The sequence below is a fragment of the Asterias rubens genome, chromosome 16 (assembly GCF_902459465.1).
Source record: "Asterias rubens chromosome 16, eAstRub1.3, whole genome shotgun sequence".
Classification (NCBI taxonomy): domain Eukaryota; kingdom Metazoa; phylum Echinodermata; class Asteroidea; order Forcipulatida; family Asteriidae; genus Asterias; species Asterias rubens.
Window position 1 is genome coordinate 5,791,049 of NC_047077.1, and position 12,942 is coordinate 5,803,990.

At 38.9% G+C, this 12,942-nt stretch overlaps 2 protein-coding genes across 4 annotated transcripts in view; one reads left to right on the forward strand and one right to left on the reverse strand.

The window, feature by feature from the left end:
- Positions 1 to 6,410, reverse strand: part of LOC117300774 (germinal-center associated nuclear protein-like) — a 30,565-nt gene extending 24,155 nt beyond the window's left edge. For 2 of the 3 annotated variants that reach the window (XM_033784565.1, XM_033784564.1), the window contains exon 1: positions 6,346 to 6,361. In XM_033784565.1, the coding sequence (XP_033640456.1) occupies positions 6,346 to 6,347 (2 nt within the window). In that variant the 5' untranslated portion in view covers positions 6,348 to 6,361. Of the gene's footprint in view, positions 1 to 6,340 lie in introns of all 3 variants that reach the window. The other variant, XM_033784566.1, reaches the window with a different exon arrangement.
- LOC117300775 (leucine-rich repeat-containing protein 15-like) lies at positions 1,871 to 4,172 on the forward strand. Its single transcript, XM_033784567.1, has 2 exons — positions 1,871 to 1,972; positions 2,937 to 4,172. The coding sequence occupies exons 1-2, from the start codon at positions 1,970 to 1,972 to the stop codon at positions 4,149 to 4,151; spliced, it is 1,218 nt and encodes a 405-aa protein (XP_033640458.1). The 5' UTR covers positions 1,871 to 1,969; the 3' UTR covers positions 4,152 to 4,172.
- Positions 6,411 to 12,942: the final 6,532 nt, after the last annotated feature.

Here is a 12,942-nt window from a genome sequence, read left to right on the forward strand (position 1 = left end):
TTCTTTACAGTTTTGCATATTGACAAGCATTTTGTTGAAACAAATCACTGACCCCTACCTTTGCCATCACTATTTTATTCTTATTCATTAATTTTTCAAAATGTAAAATAAATGTACAGTATGGGAGATTCTAAACAAATTTTGCCTTTCTTATATTTAAAACAAATTACAGTGTATGTTCAGAAGGATACTATTAAGCATTTAATATCAACAATTGGTAAATTGTTCAACCTGATGTTAAATTTGCATCAGGGATAACAAATATTATTTGGTTTTACCCTTACACCAACAATATGTGTGTAACGGACTGTTTACTCAGTACTTTCCACCCAGTCATGTGAAAGAAATTCACAGAAATTTAACTTGGGTGGGAAGTTACAGCGAATCCCACCCGAGTAGTATGCATGTGGATTTATTTCACTAGACTCGGGGTAAGTACCTAGTATACAAAGTACCTAGTGTACAGGCATATTACTCGAGCGGGATTAGAACCCCATCCCAGTAATATGCCTGTGTTTTTTTTTCCATAGAACTCTGGAAAGTACGGAGTATACAGTGGTTGATGCTGATTAGTGGGAGGGGTAAAATGCTATTGCTCAACCTGATAAAAGGTTAGTTCATGTATTTGATCTGAATACAATGGCAACTTAATGTTTGTCTGTGTGTGGAAGACTGAAGGTGAAGTTGAATATAAACAAACACTCCCTATGCAAAAAGTCCCTAAAGCATAAAGTCCAATTCTACATTATCTTAACCATTACCTCAATATTGACATTATCATGACAAAGGCTCTTCTTATTTGATATCCAAGATATTGGTTCTGAATTTCCAATCGAATGTTTACTACAAATAAACAAAATACGCACTTTGGCATGCGATGAAAGATGCAGTTAACTGTAACAGCTGTCCCCTCGCTTAAACATGGATGGATTTCTTTCTATTAACAAAATACAACAGCTTTTTGCTATTTTCTCAACAAGGCATTGTTTTCAGCTCATCTATTGACTGTCATGTGTTTGTTCGTCTCATAACAAATTAACATAGTTTGAGCTTTTATTTTTCCTTACTATGTGCTTTTTTAAAATATTTTTTTAAATATATTTTTTATGCAAGTCGCCAAACACACAAGGCCTAGACAGTGTGGGCTACAATCCAGAGGCCATTGCTACGTACTCAGGGCTGAAACGGGGTTACCCCTTTTACATAAGGATGTAGGCTTGGGTATATCATCAATCCGAAGCCTGGCCAGTAGAGCAGAAAGCACTACCTCCCCAATTTTACAGAGCAAGTGTCACGACTGGGATTCGAATCCACACTCAGTTTAAATCCTGTGCTCTTAACCGCTCGGCCATGACGCGCCAACATTGCTCCATTTGTTTAGAGGGTTCAGTACCTCCACAAGCTCTGCTTTTCATGGACCAGCTCCACCTCTTTTTCCATATTTGTAGGTTTGCTTTTTTGTTTGCCGACAAGGAGCTTGTTTCATGGATGGAGGCTATATAAATTGCCATTATTATTATTTTAGTTTTGTTTCCCCCTGTTATATTGTTTTGCTTTGTATTATATTTTTATAATTAATTAATTTATTTATTCTGTAATCCTTATTCATATTTCTAATTGTCTTTTTCTTTTAATGGACTGGAAATAAAGTGTAATGAATTGATGTTTTCAATGTTTGCACAGGTTTGTTGCTCTAAAGCTCCCTCAATTATCTGGGACCCTAGATGTGACCTACATGTATCTCAACCTTCCAGGGGCGGAGCCTAGTCGTTGTGCATATCATGTTATGTTAGAGAGCATAAGGTATGTTACAATCACTCGAGAATGCATTTTGTTGACTCAATCGAAGTGCAACCAAGCAAACAAAACAAATGGTACAGTGCACTAGTGTATGATCAAGTAACCAATCAAATTCAAAACACAAACATTTCAAGCAAAAGGATTGAATGAACTACAACCTACTGCTGAAATGGTAAGAATTATGAGTATTACTGTTGGACAAGTCTACAGTGTAGCTACTTTATTCTACGACTACAGATGAACATTTGAACATGTTGATGTGAATGAATCAAAATCTGATATTCACTAAAATCGTACAAAACAAAACATTTGGGAAACTTGATTTTCACAATATATCTGTGGTGGATGTCTTAACCCATGTAATTTTCCAATATTGCACTGTAGGATGATACTCATCCATGAGTGTACCATTAACGCAATTTGCAGTTTTTTATACCACTTTTATAGCATGGTGCAGTTAAGTAAGCATGTGTAATGACAAAGGCACATTGCAAACCGTGGCAACATAATGCCATTACCATTTACATGTAGTTGAGTGTGTAGTGGTACATAAATATAGGCCTTGCCATGACAGATTACCATCAGTCTGTATGAACATGACACCATTTGTTTCCTGGTAAAACTACTATAGAGCATCCAACTCAAGTTCTGATCAGCAGAGTGTGGGTTCGGAACTGGTCTTGACACTTGTTTATCCCCTCTTGTTTTGATCTTTGTATGATCAGTTGTCAGATTGAAAAGTTCTAGAATATCATTATGATATTAAATAATTGCTTTCCGTCTTTTTGTTTGTTTGTACAAGGCATCCAAGCCTACAAGCTTTTGATTTTATAGTTTATTTTGTTAAAGGCAGTGGACACTATTGGTAATTACTCAAAATAACTATTCGCATAAAACCTTACCTGACAGCGAGTAATGGCGAGAGGTTGATAGCATAAAACATTGTGAGAAATGGCTCCCTCTGAAGTGACGTAGTTTTTGAGAAAGAAGTAATTTTCCACAAATTTGATTTTGAGACCTCAGATTTACATTTTGAGGTCTCAAAATCAAGCATATGAAAGCACACAATTTCGTGAAAAATATCTGTCTTCATCTTCATTTACTTTTTTGTTGTTGTATTTGTTTTAATTTCACAGGCGCTAAGCATCAAGTACCAGTGTACTGTTCTTATAATAGCATGTGCACTTTGCAACAGTTGCTGGAGCTGTACTATTGAAGGAAACAAGACATGCGGGTCAACGTGTGACTACACCGACTGGGCTTATGATGCCGACTGTCGTAGGCTGTCCTTGACCGCCGTACCGAGAGAGTGCTGTATGTGCCAGACGGTAGACCTACGCCACAACCAGATCGCTGCCCTCAACGATGGAGACTTCGCCGGATACAGTGACATTACTTATCTCGACATCGAGATGAACTCAATGACTAATATCAGTCGGTTTGCCTTTAACAGCAATTCCAGACTTGACACCCTGTACGCCCAGTTCAACCTTCTCACCATCATCTATACAAACAATTTCGCCGGAGCCCCAAACCTCCGTCAACTCTTCCTTAACAACAACAGCATCTCCGAGGTGGAGAGAGGGGCATTTGACGGCAACCCAAATCTCGAAGTGCTCTTTTTGAGCAGTAATCACATCTCCAAACTCTATTCAGATTCTTTCCAAGAATTAACCAAACTCGTCTATCTATTCATAGAAAACAACTCACTTTCTTTCATCCCAGATGACACTTTTAAAGGGTTAACAAAACTGAAACATCTCAGCTTGGGTCAAAACAAACTCACAAACATCAACTCTCAGATGTTTGAAGACCTGAAAAATCTCCGCACTCTCAAACTTTTTTCAAACCGTATCATATCCATCTCTCTTCCTGATGAACTCCCTAATCTCAAACATTTGGACTTATTTGATAATGCCCTCAAAAACATTGATAACCTGACTTGCTTTTTTGACATAATGAACGTTCGTAACCGAAGAAGTAACAACCATAACTTAGAGGTGGTGTATCTCGCTAAAAATCCCCTCAACTGCAGCTGCCACCTCGAACCGTTACAAAAATGGCTTATTGATCACAAAGGCTTTCTGGGAAACCACCAACGTTCTAATGCAACATGCTATGATTCTGCTAAAAATGCCACCATCTTTCTGCAGAATGAAAACACCTCCAAAATTTGCCCAGTAACAAGCACCACACCCCTTCCTCTTACCACAACTTATCTGCAGGACGAGAATGTTGACGTTTTTGACAAAATCGTAATGCCGTTGGCTATTGCATCTTTGACATTCTCTACAATTGCATTTTGTGTTATCACTGTATTGGGAGTGTTGAGATTTCGTAACGACAGATAAGGAAACAGAAAAAAACACAGTGAACAAGATATAGATCCAGTGTGAAAGGTTAATCACTATCCAATAACTGACATTCTCAATTCTAGCCTACTGTGTTATCAGAGGATGGAGTGTATTGAAATTTTGTGAAATGCAGTGGACACTTATGGTAATACTTTCAAAGACCAGTATTCTCACTTGGTGTGTCACAACATATGCATAAAATAACACACCTGTTAACATTTGGGCTCAATTTGTCATCGAATTTGCAAGAGTAATTACCAATAGTGTCCAGTGCCTTTAATAGAAAGAGAATTCCTAAAAAAAACATGTATCACAAAATACACTAACAATAGAGAAATTCACTGGCCTATGACTGAAACAATAGCAATTGAAACAATAGCCATGAAAAAAATCCAACAAAGTATCAAGTAAAATCAGGGCAACAGCACCAAAAATAATACACAACGACAATTATAAAACCCTAACTGAAGTACTATATCTTGGGGGATGGGGAGGGGGGGGGGGGGCCAGAGGAAAATGGTTGGAGGGAGGGAGAAGGTAATGATTCAATGCTACAGTTTAATTCATTGATTACTTTTATTGATTTAAATTCTTATTTATTTCAGGGACATAACCCAATCAAAAGCAACAACTTTGTAACTATTAAGAGTGTAAATATTTTGACAACAAATAAGTTAAAGTTTGGTGTTACAAAGCAACAACTTTGTAACTATTAAGAGTGTAAATATTTTGACAACAAATAAGTTAAAGTTTGGTGTTTGTGGGTATCACACAACAAAAGTGAGAAACTCAAAAGCACTGAGCTTTCATCTTTCCCTACACACTGATAAGATTCAAAGACTAAATCAGATCTTACTTTACATCTAAATATAAAATCAAGTTCTGGTGATTAAGTCAGTGGACCAAAACAAAGGTGGTTTGTGTTTATATATTAAATACATATTGTGCATAAATTCTGTAAAGTTACTTTATGTATATTACTTTTGATAGAGTTAAAAAAGTGTTTATGAAAACCTTAATGCTGTAAAATCAATGCAACTTAGCTACAATATAGCATTCACAATGTTCAAAATACAATTAAAGATATATAAGTTTGAAAAATCGTGTGTGTATGTAAAACTCTTAGCAAATCAAACCTGTCGGTTAGGGAAAATGCAATATAGTGGCTCTACGGGTAAGTGAGTGAAATAGACTATTTTCTTAAAAAGGAAAGTTGTAAGATTGGATTTTAGAAGACTTTGTGAGTACAACTTATGATTAATGTGACACAGACAGCAAATTATTTCATAATTTAATTGATTAATCAGAAGGACTGGGGCCTTGGCCCCAGAAACCAAGTGCAACACAAACATTCCACAATACCTGGTCTAAGGAAAACTCCTGAATGGCTAAATATGGGACCTGCTGTCGATTTCACCAAACTCTTCCTAACATAGGATTATTCCACTGTCCATATACTTTAGGACGCATTGAACCAATTCTAAGTTAGGACAAGCTCTACTCGTACTAACTCGAGATAGGATAAATCCTAGCGTTTCATGAAATCGACAGTCGTGGTCATTCCACGTCTTAATTTTCTATTTTAATATGATTTTCTTTCCTGACTGCCACTTGTATGTTTGTTGTGTAGTTTGTAATGTTTGTAATGTGTTATGTTTTGCAATGCAATTAAAAACAAGCCTTGTGACATGTTGGCCTTTGGGCCACCTTTTTATATTTCTAATGTATGATAAATAAACAAGAATTTGACAAATCTACAGGTATCAGTGTCTGTCTGAGGAGCCTGGGGTACAATTTCGTCAAGCCTATAGTAACAAAAACTTGCTAAGCACAGAAAAATATTGTAAGGTAGAAACACCTCATCAGCCTAAACTCCATCAAATTGATGATGTTGCGAGTGTTTTACATGGTTTTTTTTGCTTAACAAAGAAACCAGCTCAGCAGTATTTTCTGCTTAGCAGCTACAGTAAGCACAGAAATTTTTTGGCATAGCACAAACAGGTTACCAGTCAAAACTCCATAACATTTACATTGATGCAACTGGTGCCCCACTCATGTTTTGCCGAACAAAGAAACTTGCTAGGGAGTAATTTCTGCTTAGAAGTTTAGTACAGATAATGACAGCATTAAAATGGACAGAGATCATTGATAGCAAACCATTTCTTGATTTCACTGGGATACTCAACTTTACATTGTAGGTGTTGCTATTTCACTCTCAGAGTCAAGATCCCAGAACACAGCTAACCTCGCCCTTGGACTCCCCTACCCAACCCCTCCACCCCCAGTGTACACTATCCAATCCCGATTCTTCTCTAAATAAAAACATTAAAAACCCCCAGAAACACACACATTTCTTGACCTACTTAACTTTCCCAAGGCATAAATTACATCAATGATCACTTTAGCTTCAAAACCTTCCAGGGCCCTTAAGCGGGCCCCAAAACTAAAAGGACCCCTCCCTGCATGCTAATTGAAGTATATGCGATCCCCTCATTCATAAAAACTTTGGATTTGATCCGGCCGGTGTTCCAAGTTACATCTGTAGATCACCAGGTCTGATACTTCTTGTTAAAGGCAGAGGACAAATGAAATTATTCTAAAATTAATTGGCCGATATCACCAACTGTTTCCGAGTAGAGTCCTGTTTTGTGCAGAACACTGAAAGAATGTACAAATTTGGCTTTCTATTAAAGTGGGGTGTACCTCTCATAATAAACACTGGTTAAGTTGCAACTCACCTTCCCCAGTGTATGTAAAGCACTCTCCCAGGTCCAAGTCATCCTCATAGCTGCCCGACAATGCCAAAGAGTAGCAACCCTCCTCTTCATTTCCATGGATGCCAGCAACCGTTGGGCGGTGGATGCCGTCACGAGAGCATCCAAGTCTCATCATCCATTCTCGACCGACTTCCACCCCTGGTGGTAGAAATGTCAAAGGTTAAGGATGCACCCATAGCATACAGTGAAAAATGCTAAATATTCAAAAATACAAAGAAGTCACACAGCTATTCACAGTAAAAGGGAAAATTATCCACCGACTCCTGAACTGTTATCCTCTCCTTAATTTAATACTGGGGGAGTTCCAAGGCCCGACAAGTTACGGTAAAGTGTCTTGCACAAGAACACAAGTGTCATGACTGGGATTAGAACCCAAGTGTAATGACCAGGATTCGAATCTACACCCGAGGACTAAACCACCAGAGCTTGAATTTGATGCTCTTAAAGGTAGTGGACACTATCGGTAATTACTCAAAATAATTGTTAGCATAAAACCTTACTTGGTAACGAGTAATGGGGATAGGTTGATAGTATAAAACATTGTGAGGAACGGCTCCCTCTGAAATAGCTAGTTTTGAAGAAAGAGGTAACTTTTATTTTATGCATATAATGTTGAGATACACTAAGTGCGAAGACTGGTCTTTGGCAATTACAAATAGTGTCCAATGTCTTTGACCGCTCAGCCATGACAGGCGAGTTGCAAGTAAGCCCGGACGGCTCAAATCTAATAGTTGGACTTATACACTTGAGGAATTGTCCCCAAAACCTAGGGAAGTTTACCTGGAATTGCACCCTATTTTGTCAATATATTTGATCCTTGGTGCCATACAGAATCCATACAACCGTTAACCGGTAGCCAGGGATCATACCCAAGTTTACGATACAACCTGGGAAGCGGCAGCCAAAGGATCACTAAGGGGATGCAACTTTTAATTTCAGATATCAATTAATAAAAAACGATTTTTTTGGGGTTGAACAAAGAATTGACTAGAGTGGGATTCGAACCAACGACCTCCGGATTAACGTGCCGGCGCTCTACCAACTTAGCTATCTAGCCCTATATTGGCGGTGTCCCTATTTTGTCAATATCTTTGTTCGGGGGTGCCAGTCAGATGCCATACAACCGTTAACTGCCGTGTAGCCAGGGATCACACCCAAATTACGATACAACCTGGGAAGCGGCAGCTAGGGGATCACCTAAAGGGGATGCGACTTTTTGTTTCAGATATCAATATAAACCACAAGGGAAACTGACTGGGTAAATTTGTAAATGATTTTTTGGGGGTTGAACAAAGAATTGACTAGAGTGGGATTCGAACCAACGACCTCCGGATTAACGTGCCGGCGCTCTACCAACTGAGCTATCTAGCCCTATATTGGCGGTGTCCCTATTTTGTCAATATCTTTGTTCGGGGGTGCCAGTCAGAAGCCATACAACCGTTAACTGCCGTGTAGCCAGGGATCAGACCCAAATTACGATACAACCTGGGAAGCGGCAGCTAGGGGATCACCTTAAGGGGATGCGACTTTTTGTTTCAGATATCAATATAAACCACAAGGGAAACTGACTGGGTAAATTTGTAAATGATTTTTTTGGGGTTGAACAAAGAATTGACTAGAGTGGGATTCGAACCAACGACCTCCGGATTAACGTGCCGGCGCTCTACCAACTGAGCTATCTAGCCCTATATTGGCGGTGTCCCTATTTTGTCAATATCTTTGTTCGGGGGTGCCAGTCAGAAGCCATACAACCGTTAACTGCCGTGTAGCCAGGGATCAGACCCAAATTACGATACAACCTGGGAAGCGGCAGCTAGGGGATCACCTTAAGGGGATGCGACTTTTTGTTTCAGATATCAATATAAACCACAAGGGAAACTGACTGGGTAAATTTGTAAATGATTTTTTTGGGGTTGAACAAAGAATTGACTAGAGTGGGATTCGAACCAACGACCTCCGGATTAACGTGCCGGCGCTCTACCAACTGAGCTATCTAGCCCTATATTGGCGGTGTCCCTATTTTGTCAATATCTTTGTTCGGGGGTGCCAGTCAGAAGCCATACAACCGTTAACTGCCGTGTAGCCAGGGATCACACCCAAATTACGATACAACCTGGGAAGCGGCAGCTAGGGGATCACCTTAAGGGGATGCGACTTTTTGTTTCAGATATCAATATAAACCACAAGGGAAACTGACTGGGTAAATTTGTAAATGATTTTTTTGGGGTTGAACAAAGAATTGACTTGTGGTTTATATTGATATCTGAAACAAAAAGTCGCATCCCCTACTTTCACCCTCAGAGTTTGGATTAATAAGCTACTGAGCGTTAAGGAGCTATGTCCGTTTTGGAGGAAATATACCGCCGATCGTAGTCAATTATCTAGCTCTTAGAATAACAGGTAATCAATGCACAAAATAAATCACAATGGACAGTTTAATTCAGAACAACAAACATCAATCAGTTTAATTATATTGGCCTTCTCAAGTATCGTTCACAGAATATCAGTGGTTGAATTAGATACAGGCATGAGAATGGGTGATGATAAAAAAACAGGAAAAAAATTCAGTTGATCGGAAATGTCAATATTCCATCATTTTTGTGTGCGAAACACACAACACGAGCGCACAGCGCGAAGTCCCCTACGGCCGGGGTCCAGGGCCCGCTTAAGGGCCCTGGGAGCTCTGGGTATTTTAGAAGCTCTGTGGTGATCTCTGATGCATTTCTGACACCTATTTTTCGAGGTAGAAGTGAGCTACTTTTGTGTGATTTTTCCTTTTTTTTATTTTAATAATAGGTTTAAGGGAAAATAAGGAATGTAAAGCTCAAACAATTCAAACAATTTTGGGTTCGCCTGCGATTTTGTAACAATTCCGGAAAAAGAAAGGAAAACAAAAAAATAATAGTAATAATATTTAAATTTTATCCCTTATTTCTGCCCTTGAAAATGCTTTTTTTCTCACCAACAACCATTTTTATAGGTTCTTGATTTGAAATTCGGTTGTGTAAAAGAAATTCTTTTGAAATTAAATGTTTGTGATTTTAACGATCCGTCGGCGACGCACATTTTAAAATAATATTATTCTATATATCTGGCGAGAGCGATGTGTTTTTGAGAAAGAGGTTGTTATCAGCATAGGGTATAACTGGAACGAGGTTGAGATTAGACCCCAACATAGAAATAGAACCAATGAAGAAAGCACGTCGTCCGGACGTACAGTGTGTTCGCTGGTTCCCAATATATCTTTCGCTGGTTGTGAGGCAGTAACAGGTACCAGTTTTCCATGGCCTGCCGGCGATCTCAGATTCGTGCCGCGCCGCTCCGCTCATTGGTTCGTGTACAAACCTGCACGTACACAGTACACAGTACACAGTACACATGGTGCAAACACGTGCATTGTTTTTTCAGAAGACTTTCAAAAGTCTCCACACGTGTTATCTTTGCTGCAGCAGCAAGCGCATTACACGCAAACATTATTGAACCATACCACTATAAACGAAGCAAGGAATGAGGCAAGTTTATACATCTGTCGCTGCTGCTGCATGCATGCGCGATGCTAGGAAGACCACAAGCCGTAAACTGGGCCAGTTGCTGGACGGCAATTTATTGTTTAGTTTTTAGGTGCCGTTTTTTTCATGAACGCCGTACGTGTGGATCCGCGATAATAACAATTACAAAGGTAAACTGACATTGTCTGACTAGAGAAGAGGGATTAGAGAAATCCAAATGTATACCCCCAAAAACCTACCCCCCGAATTTTATAGCAAATTCACATCGAACTCGGAGACCACAATTTTGAAAGGAAAAAAACCGGAATTCCGGTTTAAACCGGAAGATTCTCATGCCTGTAGATAACACTGAATAAACAAATCACTTGTAAACCATGTACTGTGTAAACAAAACAAAGAACACGTACGTGGCTTCTATGGGAGCGTGCACACGCAACGGCCAACCCGTCGCTCCGCCTACAACACATGCGTAGATCGGTGCAAGTCACCGACCAGCTCGCGCACGCGCTGTTGCATAACTTCGTAAACACATAGCAAATGCACTGACCGTCACAGTATTACACGGTGTACTTGCTACACTAACATCTGTGTACGATACGAACGAATACGACTGTTGAAGGATGCTGTAAAAAATATAGGTGCCCAACTCCGTGATGTTTAATCATTCTTACCTTTCACGTTAGTGACAGCTACACAAATATCTCAGAAATAACTCCTGGTCAAGTACAGTACCGTTTTCCGTCTAAGAGAAAACCCTGTACGTGTTCCTTCCCTGTGTTGAATGAACCCAAAATTTCACTGGTACCCGTCGTTTTATCTCCAGCAACAGAGGGCGCTTTATGTTAATTTTTACCCTGGGATTTATTTAGGGCAAATGACTTGAGTTAGCTATACGGCCTCTTTTTAAAAAATATCTTTTCAAATGCTTTCAAACATTATTTATAGGTATTAAACTTACGCATTATTTGTCCGAGAATTAATTACAAAGATTACTAAAAGTAATAGTGGAACTTGGAAATTTTTCTGGAAAAAAGCATTAAAAATTAATTGTCCTTTTTTATTAATTTTTTACAGGATTTTGGGCAAATTCAACACATCAAAAAGTTACAATTTCCAAGCACAGACAAATCCTTGCTTAGCGGAAGCAGATTTCTGATTGGTCCCTGTCAAAATGTTACTTTCTAGCACTCAGACTTCCAGCTAAACAGCTTTTTCAGCCCAGGGTCCAATTTCATAAAGTTAATTGCTAAAGTACAAAAACTTGCTTAGCATAACAAAAATATGCTGACCAGAAAAAAAGTTACAATTGATTACTTTATAATTAGCACACTGGTGTCCTGCTTGTTGTCGCTTAGCAGAAACTTGTTGGCCAACATTTTCTGTATAAAACAGATCTATGAAAATGGGTCGGTTAGGCCTTTGAGCTAGTTTGGGTAGTACGGGTGTTACCCAAGACATACACCCCCCACACCGTAAACTACAATTTTTTTATATTAAAGGGGAATTTACTTTAAATCTCTCAAAATTGTGCCATTTGGAGTTGCTCATTATTGTTCATGCACTAATTCAACCTACAATGTGTTGCAATTTGTGAGAAGTGATTCAACAACATAAACTTGCCTGTGACAAAAAACAAAACAAAACCCAGCTGAACACACCGTCCACCAGTTTGTGGAGTAAAACATGTGGTTCTACAAAGTAGCGATCCGTATTATGTCATGGTCCACACAGTTTGAAGAGATATTATGTGAATCATATGATTCTATTCTACTTTATAATACATCAATCTTTTCAGCCATTTTTAATTTTAGTAACAAATAATTTTTATAGCCCAAAGCACAAAAAACCCCAATGTTGAATCCAGAGGCAATGGTCCTCCAATTGCAAAAGTTTCAAAACTTTCTAGTTTTCATCTGCCATCTTCAATTAAAACAGTCAGGTAACCCATTTTGGTTATGGAAACAGTGCTCCGGGGCTAGGTTCTTCCAGTTGGTGGACTAGTAAGTCAAACATCGCAAGGTTCAAGTGATATCTAGATTGACTATGGTGAAGTCTAGTCGACTCAAGTCAACCACTTTCAAAGTAATTATTGCTCTTTGATACAAAAGAATCAGGCAAGAAACTTCAACTCTATCATTATCAAAATATTGTGACATAAAAAAAGACCCCTGGTGAAGCACACATTCCTACAGAACAGACAGGTTCATTCAAAGGTCAAGTTTCACATACTCTAATGATCACCTTGAATATGCGCCTTTCTTATCAAGTTCCCTTTCATATAATCCCAAAATTATTGATATCCAGTACTGGAAATAAACGCAAGCCATGGCCTCCATTGCCCCTGGTGTTGGCCTTGGTGCCCTTCAAAGGTTTCCTATTGCCATTACGAAGTGCTCTTTGCAAAATGAAAATGGCCTTGCCCTTTCAACATGGTCCAAAAATGAAATTCCTGGCCTAGATATCGGCAAATAAATGGTTTTTGTTTCCTCAGTTTGACATCAG